Source organism: Castor canadensis, chromosome 8 (assembly GCF_047511655.1).
Source record: "Castor canadensis chromosome 8, mCasCan1.hap1v2, whole genome shotgun sequence".
NCBI lineage: Eukaryota > Metazoa > Chordata > Mammalia > Rodentia > Castoridae > Castor > Castor canadensis.
Window position 1 is genome coordinate 141,200,123 of NC_133393.1, and position 20,297 is coordinate 141,220,419.

The 20,297-nt window shown below is 42.6% G+C and overlaps 1 protein-coding gene across 3 annotated transcripts; it reads left to right on the top strand.

The window, feature by feature from the left end:
* Positions 1 to 4,958: 4,958 nt before the first annotated feature.
* Nopchap1 (NOP protein chaperone 1) lies at positions 4,959 to 13,531 on the top strand. Of its 3 annotated transcripts, XM_074084277.1 has the most exons (5): positions 4,989 to 5,130; positions 5,473 to 5,666; positions 7,159 to 7,245; positions 11,421 to 11,557; positions 13,289 to 13,531. In XM_074084277.1, the coding sequence occupies exons 2-5, from the start codon at positions 5,651 to 5,653 to the stop codon at positions 13,508 to 13,510; spliced, it is 462 nt and encodes a 153-aa protein (XP_073940378.1). In that variant the 5' UTR covers positions 4,989 to 5,130; positions 5,473 to 5,650; the 3' UTR covers positions 13,511 to 13,531. The 3 variants fall into 3 exon arrangements, with proteins under 3 accessions (XP_073940377.1, XP_020017959.2, XP_073940378.1); XM_020162370.2 differs by lacking the exon at positions 5,473 to 5,666 and having other exon boundaries at positions 4,961 to 5,130; XM_074084276.1 differs by lacking the exons at positions 5,473 to 5,666; positions 7,159 to 7,245 and having other exon boundaries at positions 4,959 to 5,130.
* The last annotated feature ends 6,766 nt before the right edge of the window (positions 13,532 to 20,297 follow it).

Sequence of the window (20,297 nt, forward strand, 5' to 3'; positions counted from 1 at the left end):
AACACTTTCAACTTTTCAGAAGCTAGTGTACCGGCCACTTGGTCCCTCCATGTTGCAACTTGGTTACAGACCTTGTGACCCATGTCTTGGTTACAGACTTAAGGTTTAGGGACAGGGTGGGTGACACCTTGTTGTAAGACTCAGAACCTTGAGCACTGTTGTTTTTCTGGACATCTGGTTCTGAGACCTTTGCCTCAGTTCCTTGGAGCTTTCTCACAAGGCCAGATGCCAAATCACACAAGCACGGTCCCACTGCTGGCTCTGACATATGACAAACAAACAAAAAACAAAACAGGGAAAAAAAACACAATAAAAAAACACCAGGTTCAGGAACAACAGAATTTCAGTCTTTGTTTAAGTTCAGGAGTTACTCCTCTGGCATCCAGTCCTCGTATGGGCAAATAAGCAAAAGCTAAGATGTGGTCTCACCAGGTGCTTGGCTTGTGAGTAGTGTTTTGTTCTCCTGTCTACCATTTTTATTGAAATTGTGAAGTATGGTAGGTTTGCCAGATCACGCAGGGTGGTAGAACTATTGTTTTCCCCAGCTATCAGCTGTGTTATCCTTCAGCTACAGCTGTCTGGTGAGCTCCTTCCCTAGCGAGGTGAGACAGTTTGGTTTTGAATGCTGCCCTCTGGCTCAGGAGATCAGCTTTGTGATCTACTACCCACCCTGCTTTGGGGAGTGGCTTATCACCTGCCCACTCTCAGCCTTCACTGTCTTTCCTGTGTTTAATTACTGAGAGTTAGGTGCTAAGTTTAGCTTGCCCTGCCTCCTTTCTCCGGGACAGGTTCAGCATTCCACCCGCCCCCTCTGCTGTCCATGTTTGATTACAGTTCACTGTTTGTTTTTTCAGTTTTGCGGGGAGGATCAGTCTTTCCAGGGGCTGTGCTGGTTTGTGTTCCCAGGGGAGGGTAGGGGAGTCCTGCATGGTGCACAGTACTCACTTCTTTGTCTGTCAGTTGATGCACAGGCAGGTTTGGAGTCTGTGGGTGGTGGCTGGGAGAAATGGTGCCAACTTTTCTCAATGGAGATTGGTGTGGGGAGGCTTTCCATGGGCTAGGAGTTCAGAATGTCGTAGAGTTTGATTCTGGTTGATGCTTTAGTTCTGCTTGATGGAGGAAGGAGAAGAGAAGGAGAAAAAAAAAAAAGGAGAGAGAAATTGCTGTGGTGGAGTAGGGTTTCCCTGGGGCTGGAACTGCCTTGCTGGCTGTGCCATGGTTCGCAGCTGTCAGGTGCAATTAAAGGCTGATTTGAGGGTCAGTGTTTGAATTTTTTTCTGCACCTAATGTGATAGCAGTTACTAGTTTGGCTAGAAGCAGTCAGAATTACCCAAGTATGGCTCCAATGTCTCAGGGAGGTTTTTGGAGTCATGGAGCTTAGGCTTTCTGCTTCCATACCCTAGTCACCATCTTGGATCTGCCCACAACTATATTTTTTAAAAGGTGAAAAATTTATATGATCTGAAGAGAAACCTGTGTGTATCTTTTTTTTTTTTTGAGTGCTTGGATCATAGGCATGTATCACCATGCCTAGGTTCATCACTTTACTTTTTTTTCTTTTTTTGGTGATACTGTGGTTTGAACTCAGTGTCTCATGCTTGCTAGGTAAGTACTCTACCACTTGAGCCCCAATCCTTCAGCCCTTTTTTATAGTGGGCATTTTTAAGATAGGGTCTAGAGAACTATTTGCCTAGGCTGCCTTAGAACCATGATCCTCTTGATCTCTGCTTCCTTATAGGAATGAGCCTCTGGTGCTAGTCCATCACTTTACTTCTAATCTGTGTCTTAACAATTAAAATGAGTTTCTTGCAGAAAGCTTGCAGTTGGATCTTGTTTTATCTAGTCTGACAATTGTTACCAGTTAAGTCTTCTACCAACTGCTATGGTCTGAATGTTTGTGTACGCCCAGGTTCATGTGTTACCTAGGTGATAATGTTAAGAGGTGGGGACTTGGGAGGTAATTAGGTCATGAAGGTAGAATCCCCTTGAAAGGGATCAGTGCCCTTATAAAAGAAACTTCAAGTCAGGCGTGGCACACTACAATCCCAGTACTTGGGAGGCAGAGGCAGGAGGATTGAGAGTTCAAGCCTAGCCTCAACTACATTGCAGGACCCTACCTCAAACAAAGAATCAAACATAAAAGAGGATCCAGGGCCACAGGTATAGGTCAATGGTAGGGGTTTGCCTTGTGTGCACTAGGCTGTGGGTTTGATCCCCGGCACTGAAAAATAAATTTTAAAAGTTTTTTTTGAAGTACTGGAGATTGAACCTAGGGCCTTTGGCTTGCTAGGCAAGCACTCTACAATGTCAGCTACACCCCAACCTTTTGTTTTTATTTTGTTTTTGAGATAGAATCTCACTAACTTTGCCTGGGCTGGTCCAAAACTTTCAATCCTCCTGCCTTTGCCTCCAAAGTGGCTGGGATTACAGGCATGAGCCACCAAACCCAGGTCTAAAAATATTTTTAGAATGGCTAGGGAGGTGGCTTAGTGGTAGAGTGCTTGCCTAGCATTCTTAGGGTCTGAGTTTTATCCCCAGCACCATCAATCAATCAATCAATCCCCAGAGGACTGCCTTGCCCCTTCCACTATTAAGAACACAGTGAGAAAGGGTGTTCATATGATTCAGACAGGGAGCACTCATCTCCCAGTGGGCTGATGTTGGACTTCCTAACTTCCAGAACTGTGGAAATAAATTTCTTTAGTTCATAAACTACTCAGCTTACAGTATTTTGCTGCATCAGCCCAACCTGAGTAAGACACCAATCTACATTTAAAGTAATTACTGACATTGTACATCTACATGTCGTTATTTACTTCCTGTTTATCTACTTGTTCTTTGTGCTGATTATCTTTTCTCATGGTTTCTTTTTGAACTAATTAAACCTATTTTATGGGCTAATTTTTCTTTTTCTTTCTCTTTTTTTTGAGACGGGATCTCACTGGGCAACCCAGGCTGGCCTGGAATTTGTGATCCTCTGCTTCCCAAGTGCTGGGATTACAGGTATGTACCACTGTGCCTGGCTCCATTTCATCTTTACCATGGGTTAATTATATAGTCATTGTTTTAATTTTCTTATACTTGCTCTAGTATTTAAAATATAAAATTTTAATTTATCACTGTCTACTTTTGAACCCTATTAAGACACTGTACTTTTTTTTTTTTTAGTGGTACTTGGGTCTCACACTTGCTAGGCAGGCACTCTACCACTTGAGCCACTCCACCAGTCCTTTTTTGTAATGGTTTTCTGTTTTCTTTTTTTGATGTCTTCAAACTGCCTCCTGAGTAGCTGGGATTACAGGCCTGAGCCACAGGAGCCGGGTGACACTGTACATTAACATGCAATTCTGTGTTACTTGTCATAGTTTTGCCTCTATATTTGTTATATAAACCTCACAGTATAATTAAGTTAAAAGATTCAATTATCTTTTAATGAGATTAAGAGTGGGAAAACCATGTTTTATTTTTTTATTTTGTAAAACTGCTTTTCTGGTTAACAATGCATTTTGCTAGGAGGGAGACTAACTCCTACCAGTCCATCCTCTACTATCAACAATGCTTTACCTGTGGGGTACTTCAGATTTCAGTCAATCAACAAACCACAAAGGAGATGCGGACATTTCCAGAGTCCAAAACCATGTTCAAGGTGATTAATCAATGAAGCACTTCATTAACAGTTACTCATTTTTCATTTTCTCTCTCATTGTTCATTCATTCATCAAAAACGCATTAATCATTAACCAAGTGCCTACTCCAAGCTATGTGCAAAGAACACAAAGCAAAAAGATATATCTTCTCTGAAGGATCACCAGAGCAGATAAACTTACTAGGAAGTAGGAAGAGATTGGATCAATTTATAAAACACCTAATGTTTTCCTCCTCAGTGCCTACTATCATTTTTCTCTGATTCTTTATGTCCTAAATTATTATTACCATAATAACAATAATGCTGTTATCAGTACCATCATAGGCATGGTACTCCCTCCTCTTCCTTTTCATCTATTGAGTATTATCCAGATTTTACAGAGGAAATGGGCCCCAAAGAATGACTGCCTAAAGTCACAGCTATTGAACAAAGATCTGAGACTGGATTTAATCCAGGTATGGACTGTCAGATACAAGCAGAAAGGTTGGTCCAACATTTCTGCTTCTCCTCTGATTCCCATAGGAGAGAGATCTGGGAGTACTGCAGGTGGTCAATGAAGATTTAAAGAATAAAAAAGGAAATAACGGAGTGAAAGAGCAACCTATAGGAGAAAATATTTTCAATCCATGTATCTGATAAAGGGTTGCTATTTAGAATACATAAGCAACTCCTACAACACAACAGTTTAAAAAAAAAAAGCTTAAAAATGGGCAAAATAGGGCTGAAGTGGCACAAGTTGAATGCCCTGAGTCCAAACCGCAGTACCGCAAAAGAAAGAAAGAAAGAAAAAGTTCCAGGGATCTGTTGCCCAGCAATATAAATATAGTCAACACAACTAACGTAGACACTTAAAATGGTTAAAATGCTGAATTGTGTTACATGCTTACCACAGTTTAAAAAGCGAATTTAAGCGGGGTGAATGTCATCTTATTTATTTAGCAAACTGAGGCAGGAGAACCGAGTTTGAAGCCAGGCTACGCTACATAGGCAACATGAGACCCTGCCTCAAAATCAACTTAAGAAAGAAGAATAAAAAAGAGGGCGGCCTCATGCTATGCACATTTGAATTTTCTTAGGTAAATCGACATTCGCCAACTCTTTTTTCGTGCTAGTGACCATACCGTAAGAGTCTCAACCTTCCTTCTCAGTCCTCGGAGAATTTCAGACGCTCCCGCCCCTCTCCTGCCCCGCCCCTTTCCGCCCCATCTATCTGCTCCGCCCACAACACGCCCCCTATTATCCCCGCCCCTCTACTGCTCATGCCCCGCCCACCCCGAATTTCCTCCAATTGCGCTCTTGGTCCCGCCCCCTTACTGGAGTCTCTTTCCTGCATCCGGGGCCTTTCCTGGACGCTGGCTCGGAAAGCATGGAGGTCGGGCATGAGCTCGCGACCGGCTCGAGCTGTTGTTCTTCGTCTTCCCAGGACTGTTCCGGAGTCGCGGTGTCCAAGGAGCTACTGAAGGCGGGGAGCGCGGGCCGAGGAGGTGAGGGGCGGGTGGCGGCAGCGTGGGCACGTGCGGCGGGGGCGCGCGGCCGAGCAGTCCGAGTTGGGAGGCTCACTGCCTCGCCCTCCACCTGCGGCGGACCCTGGGGACCACGGGTGGGCTGAGGCAGCGATGAGGACTCCGGAAGTTCGCAGCGATGGGGACTCCGGAAGTTCTACCATGCCACTGGTAATGGGAGCCCATGCTGTCCAGCGCCTGGGCTCGAACCCGGGATGCTCTAGGACGCAAAGGGGACCGGACGCGGGCTGTGGGACCGAAGCGACTGCTGCTAAGGAAGCCGGTGGACCTTATGCTTAACAGCCGCTCTTCCTATGCCCGCAGACCACCTCCAAGGGCCCTCTTGGTAGAGAGGAAATCCGCACAGATTCCAGACACTACGACATAGGATCCAAAAGCTTGGGTTCGAATCCTGGCTTTTGCAGTTACCTCTCGAAGCCTCGGTTTTCACATTTCGACAGCGGAGGTGGAAAGCACCTATAGAATTTTTGTGAGGAGGAGAATGCATAAGCGGGCTTGTAGGTATTTATTTTCAGAAAATACCATCTTGAAAAGGGACCCTCAGAACCCAGAGCAGCCGAAGGCATTATGTAGTGTTTACTATGCCCCAGGAATGAACAAATTCAGTCCATCAAACCCTTGCAGAACTTTGTTGCTATATCTGTTTTATAGATGAGGAAATTGAGGCATGGTGTGCTATACAATAAATTACTTTTTGGAGATCTTGTGGCTGGAAAATGGCAAAATTGGGGCAGGAATCCAGGCAATCAGGCCTCAGTCTGCTCTTAACATGAATCCAGACTCTAGGCTGTAGGAGTAACTATTCACCTCTGCTTGAGGATGAACAGGATTTTTGTGCTGGAGAGTGAAGAGATTAGAAATGGTGTTCAAAGCCTTGAGTTTGGAAAGTGCTGTTCTCAGAGCCCAGATGGGCTGGAGAGTGGCTTGATGGGAGGAGTTGGTGAGTGAGAGGCTGGAAAGGCGGGAGTGGGAGACAGAATTTCTCCAGAGGGCTGCTTTGTCTGGGTTGGGCACCTTCTCTGGAGGAGAAGTAACCAGGTAAGGATGTTTTACACATGAGGGAACAAATGCTCAAAGTGATTAATTTGCTTAATTTTGCATAGCTAGTAACACTTTTGGCTTCACTTACCAATCATATACTCTGCTTCCTTCCATTCTTACCATTACAGACCCACATTTGTCTATTGGTGAATTTCTAATCTAGAAAGGTGCAGTTTAATGTGCAGTTATTATAGATGAATAATAGAGATGAGTTTCTGATCTAGAAAGGTGCAAGCTAATGTGCATTGATTACTCACAGATAAATAATAGAGATGAATGAGACGGGCTTAAGAAAGGGAAGGTAAAAGCACATAAAGATCCAGGCTGGGCACTGTGTCACATGCCTATAAAGCTAGCCACTCTGAAGATAGAGATCAGGAGGATCATGGTTTGAGGCCAGCTTGGGCAAAAAGTTAGTGAGACCACCATTTCAACAAACAAGCCAGGCATAGTGGTACAGGCTTGTAGCCCCATGTTTGTAGTAGGCATAGGTAGGAGAATCAGAGTCCAAGGCTAGTCTAGGCAAAAGCTATGAGACCTTATCTGAAAAATAACCTAAAAGCAAAAGCGTTGGAGGTGTGGTAAAACCCTTGGGCCTGAGTTTATACTCCAGCACCACTGAAAGGAAGGAGGGAGGAAGGGAAGGAGGAAGGAATGAAAGAGGGAGTAAAGGAAGGAGGGAGGGAGGGTAGGGAGAAAGGAAGGAAGGAGGGAAGGAGGAAGGAGGAAGGAATTAAGGGTCTTTTTTTCCCTTGCAGAATAGGAAATGATCGAGACTTAAGACTGGTCTTGCGAGGTTTGCTTTTGGTCCTCCTTTTTTCTTTTTGTGTTGGAGGGTAAACCCAGGGCCTTCCACATACTGTGGAAGCACTCTTCCACTGAGTGACACTTCCAGCTCAAGGCCCTTATTTTGTTATGCTATGATACATTAAGTGTATGTGTTTTCAGGTATATGGGACAGGTTGCTCATCAACTCTAAGCCTAATTCCAGAAAGACCACTACTCTTCAAACAGTTCGGATAGAGAGGAGTCCACGTGAGTACCTCCTTCCTTCCCTTGTGCTCCCTGATGTTGAATTTTTACCAATTAGGCTGTTAGGACAGTCTCTGCCCTCATGGTCAGAGCTACAGAGTCCAGTGGAGCAAGTCTTAAACTGTGAAAGTCAATGCCTTAAAAGGTATCTTTCTGAAAAACTTTCTAGGATGACTATTCAGAAGCCCAGAACAATTATTTTTGGTGGCTGGGCATGGTGATACAAACCTATAGTCCCAGCACTTAGGAGGCTGAGGTTGGAGGATCACTTAAGTCCAGGAGTAAGTGATCAAAAAAGGAGAGAAAGTAATTATTTTAATTGCCATGGGAAAGTTTTTTTAGAGGTTACTAAGCCCCAAACTTAATGCACATGCATGGAAAACACCACTATAGCCCACTGAATTGGACAGTTACTTAGCTGGTAAATGTTACAATCCAATAACAGGGCCATTTCTCTTCATTATTTATTCTGTAATTTTGCTGTACTGTACACTGGTATATTCAGCTCTCAGACCTTGATCAGATGGCTTTCATGTAATAATTTACTGGGTTTTTTGTTTTGTTTTGTTTTGTTTGCAGTAGTGGCATTTGAACTCAGGTTGTACATCTTGAGCCACTCCTCCAGCACCCCCACCCCCTTTTTTTTTCACGTGAAGGATCTTTTCAAGATGAGGTCTTGTGTACTATTTGCCTAGGCTGGCTTCAAACCGTGATCCTCCTGATCTCTGCCTCCTGAGTATCTAGGATTATAAATGTGAGATACTAATGCCTGTCTAGTGGGGTTTTTTGTTTTGTTTGTTTGTTTGCTTGATTTTTGAGACATCATCTTGCCCAAGCCTCCAGTTTGCAATCCTCCTGCCTCCACCTCCCAACTACTGGGATTATAGGTGTGTACCACCATGCCTACCTAGTTCAAGATTTTCTTCTTTTATCACTGGTTTCATCACTTCAGTGGTGATGTGCCCCTATAGTTTTTGTGATTGTTGAGTGTGGGGTTCATTAGACTTACTGGATCTGTGGGTTTATAGTGGTAAGTTTTCAGTCATTTTTTTTTCAATTTTTTTTTCTGTCCCTCTGATTCTTATGAAAGGAATCAAATTACACATAATTTTGCCAATTGAAGTTGTCCCAGAGCTCACTGATAACTTGTTTGATTTTTTTTCAGTCTTATTTTTTGTGTTTTATTTTGGGTAGTTTCTTTTGCTAAATCTTCAAGTTAGTAATCTTCTCTGTTGTTTAACCTACTGTTAATACTATCATAAGTCAGATACACTTTCCTTCTCCAGAAGTTCATTTCAGGGCTTTTTTGTGGTCATGGCTTACTTGTATTTTTATTATAAAAAACACAAGACAAGAATTTTAAGAACTGATGAATATAAATCAGTCACAATGAGTAATTAAACCCATTTTCTGTATACAAATACTGAAGTTCTGAAAGTGTAATGTCCAAGGTGAGACCCATTCATGTTTTTGTTGCTGATATAACCAGTTATGTTTGTGCTTTGCTTTGCTTCCTTGAACATACGGTGTGTATTTATAATAGGTGTTTTAACTTTTTTTTTGGTTTTAATGTTTTCATTGTTAGTTTTATCTGTGTCATTTGATCTATTTCTATTGTATTTTTCCTACCTTTTTTGGGTGGAGGGCAGTACTGGGCATCAAACTCACGGCCTCAGTGCTTGCTAGGCAAGCTCTGCACTACTTGCACATTTAGTTTGTTTTTCAAATAGGGTCTCACGTTTTTGCCCAGCCTCAGAATGCAGTCCTCCTACCTCCACCTATGAGTAGCTGGGATTACAGATGTGTGTCACCATGGCTGGCCCATGTTTTTCTATGTTTTGTGGATTATGTTTTTCCTCTTATTGACATGTTTGGTAATTTTTTACCGGATAATGGCCATTTTTGACTTTTATGTTGTTTTATGGATTTTCTTTTATTTAATTTAGTAGAGATACAGCTGTCCTAGCTTCAGGGTTTAGCACATACTTTCCTAAGATACCAAAGAAATACTTAGCTTCTGAGAATCATGGTTCTGGCTACACATGTTGGTACTTGTTCTGTTCCACTCGTCATATTAGTTAAAAACAAAAACAGATCAAGATCTATCTGATAACAGACTTGAATCTGAAGACACGGAAATAGCTTTATTTTTATCTGTAGTTTCTCTTTCTGTGTGTCTGAGGAAGGATGATTGCTAACATTCATTTGCTAGTGTGTGCCAGACATTATGCTGGGCCTTGAGAAATACACAGTCTCATTCATCCAGCAGCCTTGTTTTATGGTTAAAGATCCCTTTAATTGTAATGACCTTTATTGTCATTGTCTTTTCTTCTTCCATACTCTGGATATTTTAGTCATCTGTTGTGTAGCTGTAGCATTGACTTAGCAATTTTTGAGAGCCTGTTAGGTGCACAGTTGTGTGCTGGTCCTCTTTTGACAGATAAGCTGTTAAATATTCCTTGTTTGTTGACTTCTCTCTACTTAGCACAATGCCTGACAATTATCACCCCTCTTTTATAGATGACTACAAGCAGGTGTAGAGTGGTGAAATCAAATGTATTAGTTAGGACTCTTAATTGTAAATGACTGACACTCAGCATAGATTGTCTTAAGAGAAGAAAGAACAAAGAGCTGGGCTTAGGATGGCTTACACTTGTAATCCTAGCTATTTGGCAGCACTGGGGTTTGAACTCAGGACCTCACACTTGCTAGTCAGGCACTTTACTGCATGAGCTACTTCAAGCCCTTTTGTAATCCTAGCTATTTGGGATTGAGATTGAGAGCTTCACTGGTGGTTTGGGGCCAGCCCAGGCAAAAGGTTAGCAAGACCCCATCTCCTCCAGTAAAATGCTGGGGATGGTAGCATGCCTGCCATCCCAGCTACACAGGAACTGTAAATAGGGTCACTGTTCAGGCCAGCCCGGACATAAACATGAGACTCCATCCCAAAAATAACCAAAATGAAAAGGCATGGCTCAAGTAGTAGACCACCTACTTAGCAAGTGCAGTGCCTTGTGTTCAAGTTCAAACCCCAATACCACTAGAAAGAAAGAAACAAGAAAATATTTTGGCTTGTTTTAGTGGGATAAAAGAACCCAGGGGCAGGAACTTCAAATACACCTGGATCCAGGTCTCATTGCATCAGAGGTCTCCTGCTGTGTATCTTCCATTTCTGCTTTTCCAGGTATTAGCTTACTAGAGCAGGCTCTCCCCCAGACTGTGGCCAGTTGGCTGGTTTATCAGAAGCTCCAAGCTTACCTTCATCAGCTTACTCAGTCATTCACTTAGAAAGAAGAGTTCTCTTTCTCAGCAGTTCAAACAAAAAGTCCCAGACTGATTGCTTATTGGCCTCATTAGAACATTGTGTAACTATGTATACCTTGGAAGAAATTACAGTGGGAAAGGTTGTGGAATATGTAGGAATGTATGGGATGAGGGACAGGAGTGACCCACGCTTAAAAGGAAAGTCAGTGTAGGGGGTGGCGGCATACACCTATAATCCCAGCACTTGGGAGGCTGAGGCAAGAGGATCTCGAGTTGGAAACCAGCCTCGGCTACATAGGGAGACTGTCCCCCCTTCCCCAATCTCAAACAAACAAACAAATGAAGCAAAAAGGAAGGCCAGGGTTATGTGTCAGAAGAAAGAGGAACAGATGTTGGGCAGGCAACCACAGCCACTACTTGATTAAGTTGCTGAAGCAAATTCAGATAGTAAGAGGTAGAAATGGGATTCTATTAATAACCACTTCAGTTTTAACAGAAAGCCTCAGAGCCTGGTACACTTAACTGTTAATTCATAGTGCTTCCTTATTTAGTTAGTGTTTGTTGAGTTCCAGCTTTCTAAGAGTGTACAGTTGTAGGGATGTATGAGAAACATAAATAAAATATTCTGAGAAATGAGTACTAAATTGCGTAGTATTGCTGCTTTAATAATGCAGAAGAGGGATTGAGGGTGAAGGTCAGTGGTGGAGTGCTTGTCTAGCATATGCTAGTCCTGGATTTGATTCCTGGCACCACCAAAAAAAAACAGGACAGAGGATAGAGATTAAAATGGAAGAGAGTCCACGAAGATTTATTATTTGTTATCATTACTGTTAATTCAGAAGTGTTTTACAAAGAGGCCTGTATTTTAGAATTTACTAATATAAATGTTGCTGTACCCTATTTTCTCTCCATAGTGTTAGATCAAGTTCAGATCTTCCTCCCACAGATGGCCCAGGCAAATGAAAAGCTGCGAAAAGAAATGGCAGTTGCTCCACCTGGTCGTTTCAATATTGAAAACATAGATGGGACTCTTGGAAAAGTTATACAAATGGTAACTGCTTTGTTTTCATTTCATTCAGTGAGGTTATCTGTGTACTGTGTCACCTAAAAAGAATGGGAACCCCCCCAACAAAATAATAGCAACAATAAAAGAAGAAAAGAAAAGAAAAAAAAGTAAAAAATAAAAATGAAAAAGTAGAGCAAGACATTTTCCATTTTATTTCTAAGTGTTGGTTTTCTTTGTGTGAGCTCGAGTTTCCAGTTCTGCACAGATACATCATCATCTTATAATTAAGGCCTCAATGGTCCATAGCTTCCCTGGGTGGAGTTTAGGGATTTAGTCAAGTGGAGTCATAGGAGGGCTTTTTCCAAAGCAAATATTGCATTTGTTATCTTGAAGCATTCATTTATTAAACGTCTAAGTGGAATTTTCTTTTTAACTTCCACGTCCTAAAAAAGTTGTAATCATAGTCTGATTCATTGAATGTGAGAAAGAAATGTGTTTATAAGAATTGGTTCCATGAGCTGCTTATGAAAATCGTCTTATTTTATACTCGTATTTTATTTCTGTAATAGATTTTCCTGTATAACATGCTTTTTCTTTTAGTTATGTGTCCATACAATGTTTGGGTCATTTCCCCGTCCCCCTACCCCCGTATAGCATTTGTATCTGGTCAGCTCTGCCTTTGGAATATATCCTAAATCCAACCAATTTGGAAAACTTCCATCGTTCCCTCTCTTGGTCTCAGTAATTATGGTCTCTCCTTTGGACTATTGTAGTAATTTCCTAACAAGTCTCTCTGTTCCGCCCTATCTTTGGAATCTGTTTTTACAGTGTGTGGGAAGTCCTTCAGTAGGCCCTGTGGTTCTTCCTCCAGCTCTGTCTGACCTTATTTCTATACTGTCCCTTTGGCTACTGCTTTCTGACTCCAGTGCTCCACTCTAGGCCTCTCCCTTGTTACTTTCTCACTTGGAATGTTTGCCCACATTTCTGCATTGGGATCCCATCTCTTCAGTTCTCACCTCATTAAGAGACCTTCCCTGATGGCCCTTCCTCCTTTATTTTTCTCTACTTTCACTAGCCTACACTTTGCTTTGTGTTTTTTTGTATCATGTTTCCTTCTGTTCTACAACGGGGGTCAGCACACATCTCAGTAGGCAGCAAGATGATAAACCCTCTGGCTGTGTTGTAACTACTCAACTCTGTTGTTGCATAATAAAAGCAGCCTTGACAATACATAAATACATAAGCAAGGCTTTTCAGATTTATGGTTACCAGAATCTCATATGATTTCATATTTTACCAAATACTAGTCTTTTTTTTTTTTTCCCCCTCTTAAGCCCCATAAAAATATGGAAAGCACTATTAGTTTGTGAGCTGAACAAAAGCAGGTAGCAGGTGTGATTTGGCTTGCAGGCTTTAATTTGCTGGTCCCTGCTCAGTGAAAACTTTCTGAAAGCAAGAGTTTTGATGTTTTGTTATTAAGTCTGTAGTGCTCAGTGTGGTGCTTGACTTCTATTAATATTTGTAGAATAAACATTGTTGAATGTATTCAGGATATATTAGGCTGTGAGAAACTTTTATTTAGACTTCAGTAAAAGGAAATTATCCAAACCAGCCCTTTTGGTGGATACTGGTAACCAAAAGCTTAAAAATGCCATGTTAAAAACATTTCTTACCCTTTATGCTTTGGTATTTACTCTAAATATTGGTTGTTCCTATGTTACAGATTTTTTTAGAGAGCTGCCCTAAAATAGATTTCTCAACTAATACTTTTTACAGGATGTGGCCTTATTTGAGATGAATCAGTCAGATTCAAAAGAAGAGGATGGTTTAGAAGAGAGTTCACAAAGCAGTTCAGAGGACAGTTCAGAACTCGAGGATGAAGATAACAGCATCCCCTGTGAAGTTACCGTAGATAACATCAAACTTCCAAATTCAGAAGGTGGAAAAGGCAAGATTGAAATTTTGGACAGTCCAGCAAGTAAAAAAAAGAAACAATGAAATAAATGATCTGAATAGAAACGGGTGATACATATCTGCTAATTCTGTGAAAAAGATTGTGGTTCATTGGCTGTTTTGCATTTCAGGTACCTTTGGTGCTATTTTGTGCTAAAAGGAAACTTGGAAGAAATTAGACATAACAGTTTATTTGCGCAAAGAACAATTCACTAATCTGACAACTATCAAAACAAGGGTCAGAGAGCTTGACTCTGGTGACAGGTGTACTGTCACAGCTGGAAAGGGCAAGAAAGTGCAGGAGCAGGTCATTGGAAATGGCCGGGCGTGCGCCTTCTGTGGACAGGGTCTGACCAGTTTGGAGTGCCCGAAATGCAGCTGTTGGTTACAAAAATACACTCTTAAATTGGGTTTCAGTTTGTTTATGTCCTGAAGCAGGGTGCTGTTTGTTATACAGGAACTCACAGTACTGGAGACAGCCTCAGGATAATGGCCTCCTGCTTATTATTAACGTAGTGGTATTACATTTATTTTCAGAGAAACCAAAGCTGGCTTTTCTTTTTGTGTGTGTGCGTGGGTTTTTTTTTTGTTTGTTTTTTGTTTATTTGAAACAGGTCTCACTTATTGCCCAAGCTGGCATCAAACTCATGATCCTCCTGCCTCAGCATCCGCAGTGCTGGGCTTTACAGGTGTGTGCCACCATCCCTGGCCTGGCTTTTAAGTATTTTAAATATGTAGCACTTTGACATCTTCCAAGAGTGGACTGATCTTTGCTCTTATGCTAAAGAGACTGAGAAAGCTAACATGGTGATGAGTGAATTTTTTGCCATCTTCTTTCCTCAGTGGATTTCAGAAACACTGAATTTACTTTAAAGTAAAAATACAAATCAGCAGTTTGTTTCTGTTTTAAATTATTCTGTGGGTAAAATAATAGGTTGTTTTTTTTAAGTTTTAGTAAGAATTTGTTTTAGTATAATAGGAGAAAGTATAGACAAAGGGGTGTGGAGTGAAAAAGAAAAGAGAGAGATACTTCCTGTTCCTCATGCAGGAAATGGGAGCAAAGACTCCATTTTTGTTGTTGTTGTCTTAGGTTACTATAAAGTCACATTTATTTGTCACTGTCAAAATAGGTTCAGTGAGAAAGAAATTTCGTTTTTGTTTTTTGAGGCAGGGTGTCACTGTGTAGCCCAGGCTGGCCTCAAATTCACAATCCTCCTGTCTTAGCCTCCCAGGTGCTGGGATTACAGGTGTGTACCACTACACTAGAAAATAGTAAAGAGAAAATTTTTTCTTTACATGGAAAAGTTACTTATATGTAGCTATCTGTACACATACCTAATTTCATTTACAATGTACGTATTCCTTTGTGGTTTGAGCTGGAAGACTGTTGCTCTGTGGTATAGTCACACTGCCAGTGACTGCAGCTATATAATGCTTGTATGATTGACTAGTCGGAAACACTGGTTTATTCATGTTTGAGGTACTGGGGATTGAACTCAGGGCCTCATACTTGCTAGGCAAGTGCTCTGCTATTTGAGCCATTTGCCCCCTCTCCCCCTCCCTCCAGTACCAGTTCTTCTGCTTTTAGTTTTTTTCACATAGGGTTTCCCGCTTTTGCCTGGGCCTCAAACAGGGACTTCCTGCCCCCTTCCCAAGTAGCTGGGATTTGTGCCACCATGCCTGTCTAAAACTTGTTTTTTAGATGCCTTTTCCCCCGTAATGCTCCTGAACTAAATCCATCTGCTCTCCCCATACAGGGCAATTAAGTTGAGAGACAATGTGTTGAGGCAAGAAAGGTGACTTTATTTGAAATCTGGTTAGAGATAAAGATAGGGACCCTTGTCACAAAGCCCATCTTACCAGGAAGCTGATTTAGCAGTGGCTTCTCTAGGTAGGTGATGGGTGTTCCCAGGCTGGCAGTGCCTTCTCACAGCAGGGCTGGGTGATGTATATCAGATCCTTTACCTAGTCAGGAGGTGGTTTTCCATTCTGGAGATCTCCAAAGCAAAATCGCTACGTCCTCAGTCTAGTCTGACACTAAATAATACAGTTTACCCAGTGGCCAGGCTAGATGGGGGATAGCCGTACCAGACCCTGTTGCTGGTGCCACTCCTTAGTGCTCAGTTTCAGTTTATTACATATTGTTAACTCCCAGTAATGAATGAAAGCATCCTTAATGCTTGGCTTCAGTATCACAGGACACAGAGGAGGGCGTACTCCAAAGAAAGGCAAGCATTGGATTTCCCTTTCAAAGGTCAGAATGGCTCTGTCACAGACCAGCTACCTGGGGTCTATCTGTTCCAGGCTTGGGGAATCAGCTGAGGCCTTTGACAGCTTAAGGTGGTGGTATGGGGTTCTGGTGCTCAGGGATTGCACCTGAGACCCAAAGTGTTCCAGCTTTTGCGCCTTGGTCTGGGTCCTGCTGTGGGAGAGCCTGCCACCTAACAGGTGATGACTTTACTCACTTTCGCTGCTCCTTGCTAAATTGGCTGCTCCTGTCAATTTTGCCTCCCAGGTGACTTCTGCTGCCCCTCCACTGCTTTTGACTCTGCCACTTTCACCCTGATGCTCTTCCTTCCAGTGGCTCCTGCCCTGCTGCTATCCTCACTGCCCCCGTTCCACCCCCTCCCCATGCCACTTCTGTAACTTCATGAAGCTGAGTAGGATGTTGTTCCTGGGATCCTCTGGAGGCTGAAAGTCTCTGACTGACCATTCTCAGGACCTAGCTCCTCTGAGGCCACTGGCCAAAAAAACCCTATGTCATCATTACATTAGTATGAAGTTGTTGAAGCCTGGAGGTTATAAACTTCTGTAAAAGGTTAATGATACAGGGCTCCAAAAGCCAGAAGGGAGCCAAGTTTTGAGTAGGAGCTTGAAGGGGGTGGTGGGTGTGTGGTGCTGTGTATCTCCCCTGGGCATGGCTTAATTTTGTTCCTATACTACCACATTGCATTCTGAACCTGGCTGAAAATAATTTCAAGAGGACTTAGTTTCAGTCTTGTTCCAAGAGCAATTCTGATATGGAGAAAGGCCATGGGAAATAGTTTTACCTGGGATTCTTGGGCCTCCTGGCAAAGCTTAGCCAGTGTCCTTTTTATGCTTTGATTGATTATCTTGACCTTCTTAGAGGACGGTGGGAGGGGGTGCTATGAGTATGAGGCACATATTTAATACCTGGAGTAGCCACCAGCCCCTGAGTGATCTTGGCTGTGAAGGAAGTTCCCTAGATCATTTTGAAGAGATTGGGCTAGTCCAGATCTGGGAATTACCTCTTTCAGTAGCCATTTGTAAACCTCAGTGGCCCATTCTGTATGAGTGGAAAATGCCTCTACCTAGCCTGTAAAGGTATCAATAAACACTAGAAGGTTTTTATAATCTAATTTTATAGGCATCGGATAAAATCCATCTGCTAGTCCTCTCCTGGATATATTCCCCTGATGTGGAACTGGCTGGGCTGGAGCGGGAGGAATACGGTATACCTAAGCGTTGTTATAAGGCACACTTTGCACACTGTAGTCACCTAAACCTCTTGCCTATAAGTCAGCAATGGAGTAGGTACCATTGTGTCTTGCCCTTAGCGCGTTACTATGTTAGGCCCTAGGTTGTCCACTGGCTAGCCTGGGGGAGGATCTGGCCCCTCATGTGTCCACCATTGCAAAGGGATCTTTTGATATCATTCCTTAGTGAGAGCTTTCTTGTCCTGCTCTGATTACTAAGGGACCCCTTGTCTCAGGGACTATTGATTAAGATGATCAATAACTTTTGGTTCTATTCATGTTGTGGAATATTCATGCAGGGAGAAGGGGACACCAAGGCTTTTTGGGAAGCAATGTTATTGATGTAGCAGCAACAGCTCAGCGGATTCCCATCTGAGGGCTGAGCCTTGAGAACAAAGGGGCCTTGCCTTGTATACCCTTGCAAGCCAGTTACAGAGATGAGAAGCAAAGTCTAACCCGTATATGGCTACACGTAATTTCATTGGCTACTCATTCCCAGAGCTATGCGACCATTTTCAGGTTCAGTTTCTTTAAGTTTCAGTTTCCTGCCATGCTGTCCCCTCCTCCCCACTACATAATCCCCCCTTTGCTCGGACCCATCTAGGGTCAGTCTGATTTAGGGTTTTGTATTTCCACAGCATCATTATGTGGGCAGCTGTTTTCCTTTCTGTAGTGGCCTCCAAAGTGGTCCTGATAGACCACAATACCAAGAGGACCAGGCAGGGTAGTATTAAACATGCTTCTAAGACAAGAGCCATCGCCCCGTTAGGGCCTTGGATCTGCCCAAGGCAGAGAATCAACCTCCAAACAGGCCATTGGGATTCTGTCTTCTCCAAGTCTGGACAGGGATGGGCAATCTCCCTTGTTCTGTGATTTCATCTGTGACCTTTCCTTTGTCATCAATTTGTAAACAGCAGTTACTTGGATTGAATTTTCTGCATACACCTCCCTTGGAGGCAAGTAAATAGTCTAAGGCTAGGCGGTTTTGATATATTGCATTGTATATCTTGGTATGCTGTTTGGCCAGTATGTCAGGGCTCTTAACATTTTCATTAGTTATAATTTCAGCTACTGCCTGGAACTGAATAATGCAGTTGATCATATAAATCGGGGTGCGATAGCCTTCGGATCCATCTTCTGCTAAGTGATGGGACCATAGTATTGAATGATTGGCTCAGGAGGCCATTAATTATCTTTCCAATTCCAATTCATAAGGCACCCTGTCTTTTTCTATTTACCTTTTCCTCATATATGGAAACTCTCAACTTTTCCCCTTGTGTGAGGGGGAGCAAGAAAAAGGATGGCCAGATTGTGCCCAGTACACAGGACCCGAACCATCTGCTGGGTAGCACTGTATAAGCTTGCTTCCCACAGATCCAACATAGCCTGCTGGGTGACTGCCAGTCTATGTTCGCAGTGAGATTGTCCCAAGCTGCCTGGAGATCAGAGAAGTTGGCTAACAGGTGGAGCTGGGGTTCTGTGTGGTTTGGAGTTCTCCACCATTGGGTCTTCTGAGAAGTGTCATTGTAAAACTTCTGTCCCAAACAAGTTAAATCCCCTACTTGGGTGGAGAACTGGCCTTTTGGGTAGGAGATACAGTAATTCCCGATGATAGAAGTTTTTAGGAGCCATACACTTTTTCCACGATTTGGGAAGGGGGTCTCATTAAAAGGCTTCCTTGTTGCGGGAATGATGAGCGAAACAAAGTCGCCGAAACCACTTTTACAGGAAGCAGGGAGTTTGTTACGCTGGTGGACTCGGGAGATAATTTCTCAAAGACCTGAGCCCCGATCAATGTCAGGAGCTGGGTTAAGTGCTTTGCCCCCCATTGCCCTGTAGAATTTGGTCATAGTTACAGGAAACTGCAGAGCTAGCAGAAAGCTGCTCATAGACTCAGAGTGAGGAAACCAAGGTATATACCAGACACAGTAAATCCCAGGAAAATGGCCAAGCTGGCTCCAGCATTCCCCCCTTTGATGCTTTGACATTTTATTTCTCATCTCTTTTTTCCTTAGGGATGGGATTTACTCTTTAGTAACCTTGTAATAGATACAATTGTGTGGCCATTTTTTGTTCCACAGTGGCTTTTATCAGGGTCGATACAGACTGCATGACCAGTGGCAGCAAGCATGGGAGTATAAAACAGCCTAACACCATAATTATTATAGCTCCTTTTTTTAAGCAAATCATCAGTATTTTACCCTTTTGAGAAATCTTTTTTTAATTTTATCTGTGATCTCTTTTATTATCTTTTCTGTATAATGTCATTTTTAGTCTGAGTAGTATGTAAGCACAACTCATAGGATGAGGGGTTCAGGTTTGCAAAAGCAATCCAGAATAGAAGCAACTAAAAACAATGCCACAACCTGTTAGCAGGAGAAAAAAAGAGAACTGCCAGAGAGAGCCTTTTGATCTGGTTTTATCCCACTGGGGCAATTACTGCTATTTTTATTGACTAAAACAAAGCAAGGTTACAATACCAACAATAGACGTAGGCAAGGGACATAGGCAGGACTTAAGTATCACTATAGAACATTAACTATGAGAAACGATAGTCCATTAATTGTGTTTAGTTGATTTCTCAAGCTTCCGCCATGCGTTGACTAGTCATCTTCTAGTTTGTGACTAGGGCAAGGCTGAAGATCCCCTCCTCAGGGTCAGTTTGAGTGGTTTGTTGGAGTCTAGTTGTCTCTTTTATTTGGGAGCTGCTTTCTTTACTCGGGTGTGATGGATGCACAGGGTGATCTCTGCCACCTTGATTACCGTGGGGTAGTCAGGATCACCGAATAGGGCCCTCTCCACCAAGACTGGAGAGGCGGAAGATTTTACTCTTATCTAAACCTGGTCACCTGGCTTAAAGGAATGCATATCAGTGGTTAAGTTAATAGGGAGTCTCTCTCAAACATGGCAGTGTAGATCATTGAGCACTTCTCCCAAACTGTGTATCTATTAGAGCAAGATTAAATTTTTTTTTTTTAAATCTCTCTTAACATCCTTTTACTACTCGGGGTGGCCTTCTAAAGAGAATAGTTTGTTTGGTGTGGCTGCACCTGATTCTAAGTAAAGCTAATGGCAAGATCTGTTGACAGAGTTTACTCATCTGAGTTTCTAGTGTCCGATTCATTTTCTCAACTTTGTCTGAACTTTGAGGCTGATGTGCTGTGTGAAGGTTTTAGGTTATTTTTAGCCCTTTTGTCAGTTGTTTAACAACTGATGCCACAAAAGCTACTCTATTGTCTGATCCAGTGGAGATGGGGATCCCATACCTGGGAATTATTTCCTTTAATAGGGTGTGGACCACTTCTTCGGCCTTTTCTGTTCAGGTGGGGAAAGCC

What these genes read in the sequence shown, in the direction of transcription:
- Nopchap1 (XM_020162370.2), top strand. Translation starts at nt 5,013, where the DNA reads ATGGAGGTCGGGCATGAGCTCGCGACCGGCTCGAGCTGTTGTTCTTCG. An exon ending in GGGGAGCGCGGGCCGAGGAG is followed by an intron (nt 5,131 to 7,158) that starts GTGAGGGGCGGG and finishes ATGTGTTTTCAG; the next exon opens with GTATATGGGACAGGTTGCTC. An exon ending in TCGGATAGAGAGGAGTCCAC is followed by an intron (nt 7,246 to 11,420) that starts GTGAGTACCTCC and finishes TTCTCTCCATAG; the next exon opens with TGTTAGATCAAGTTCAGATC.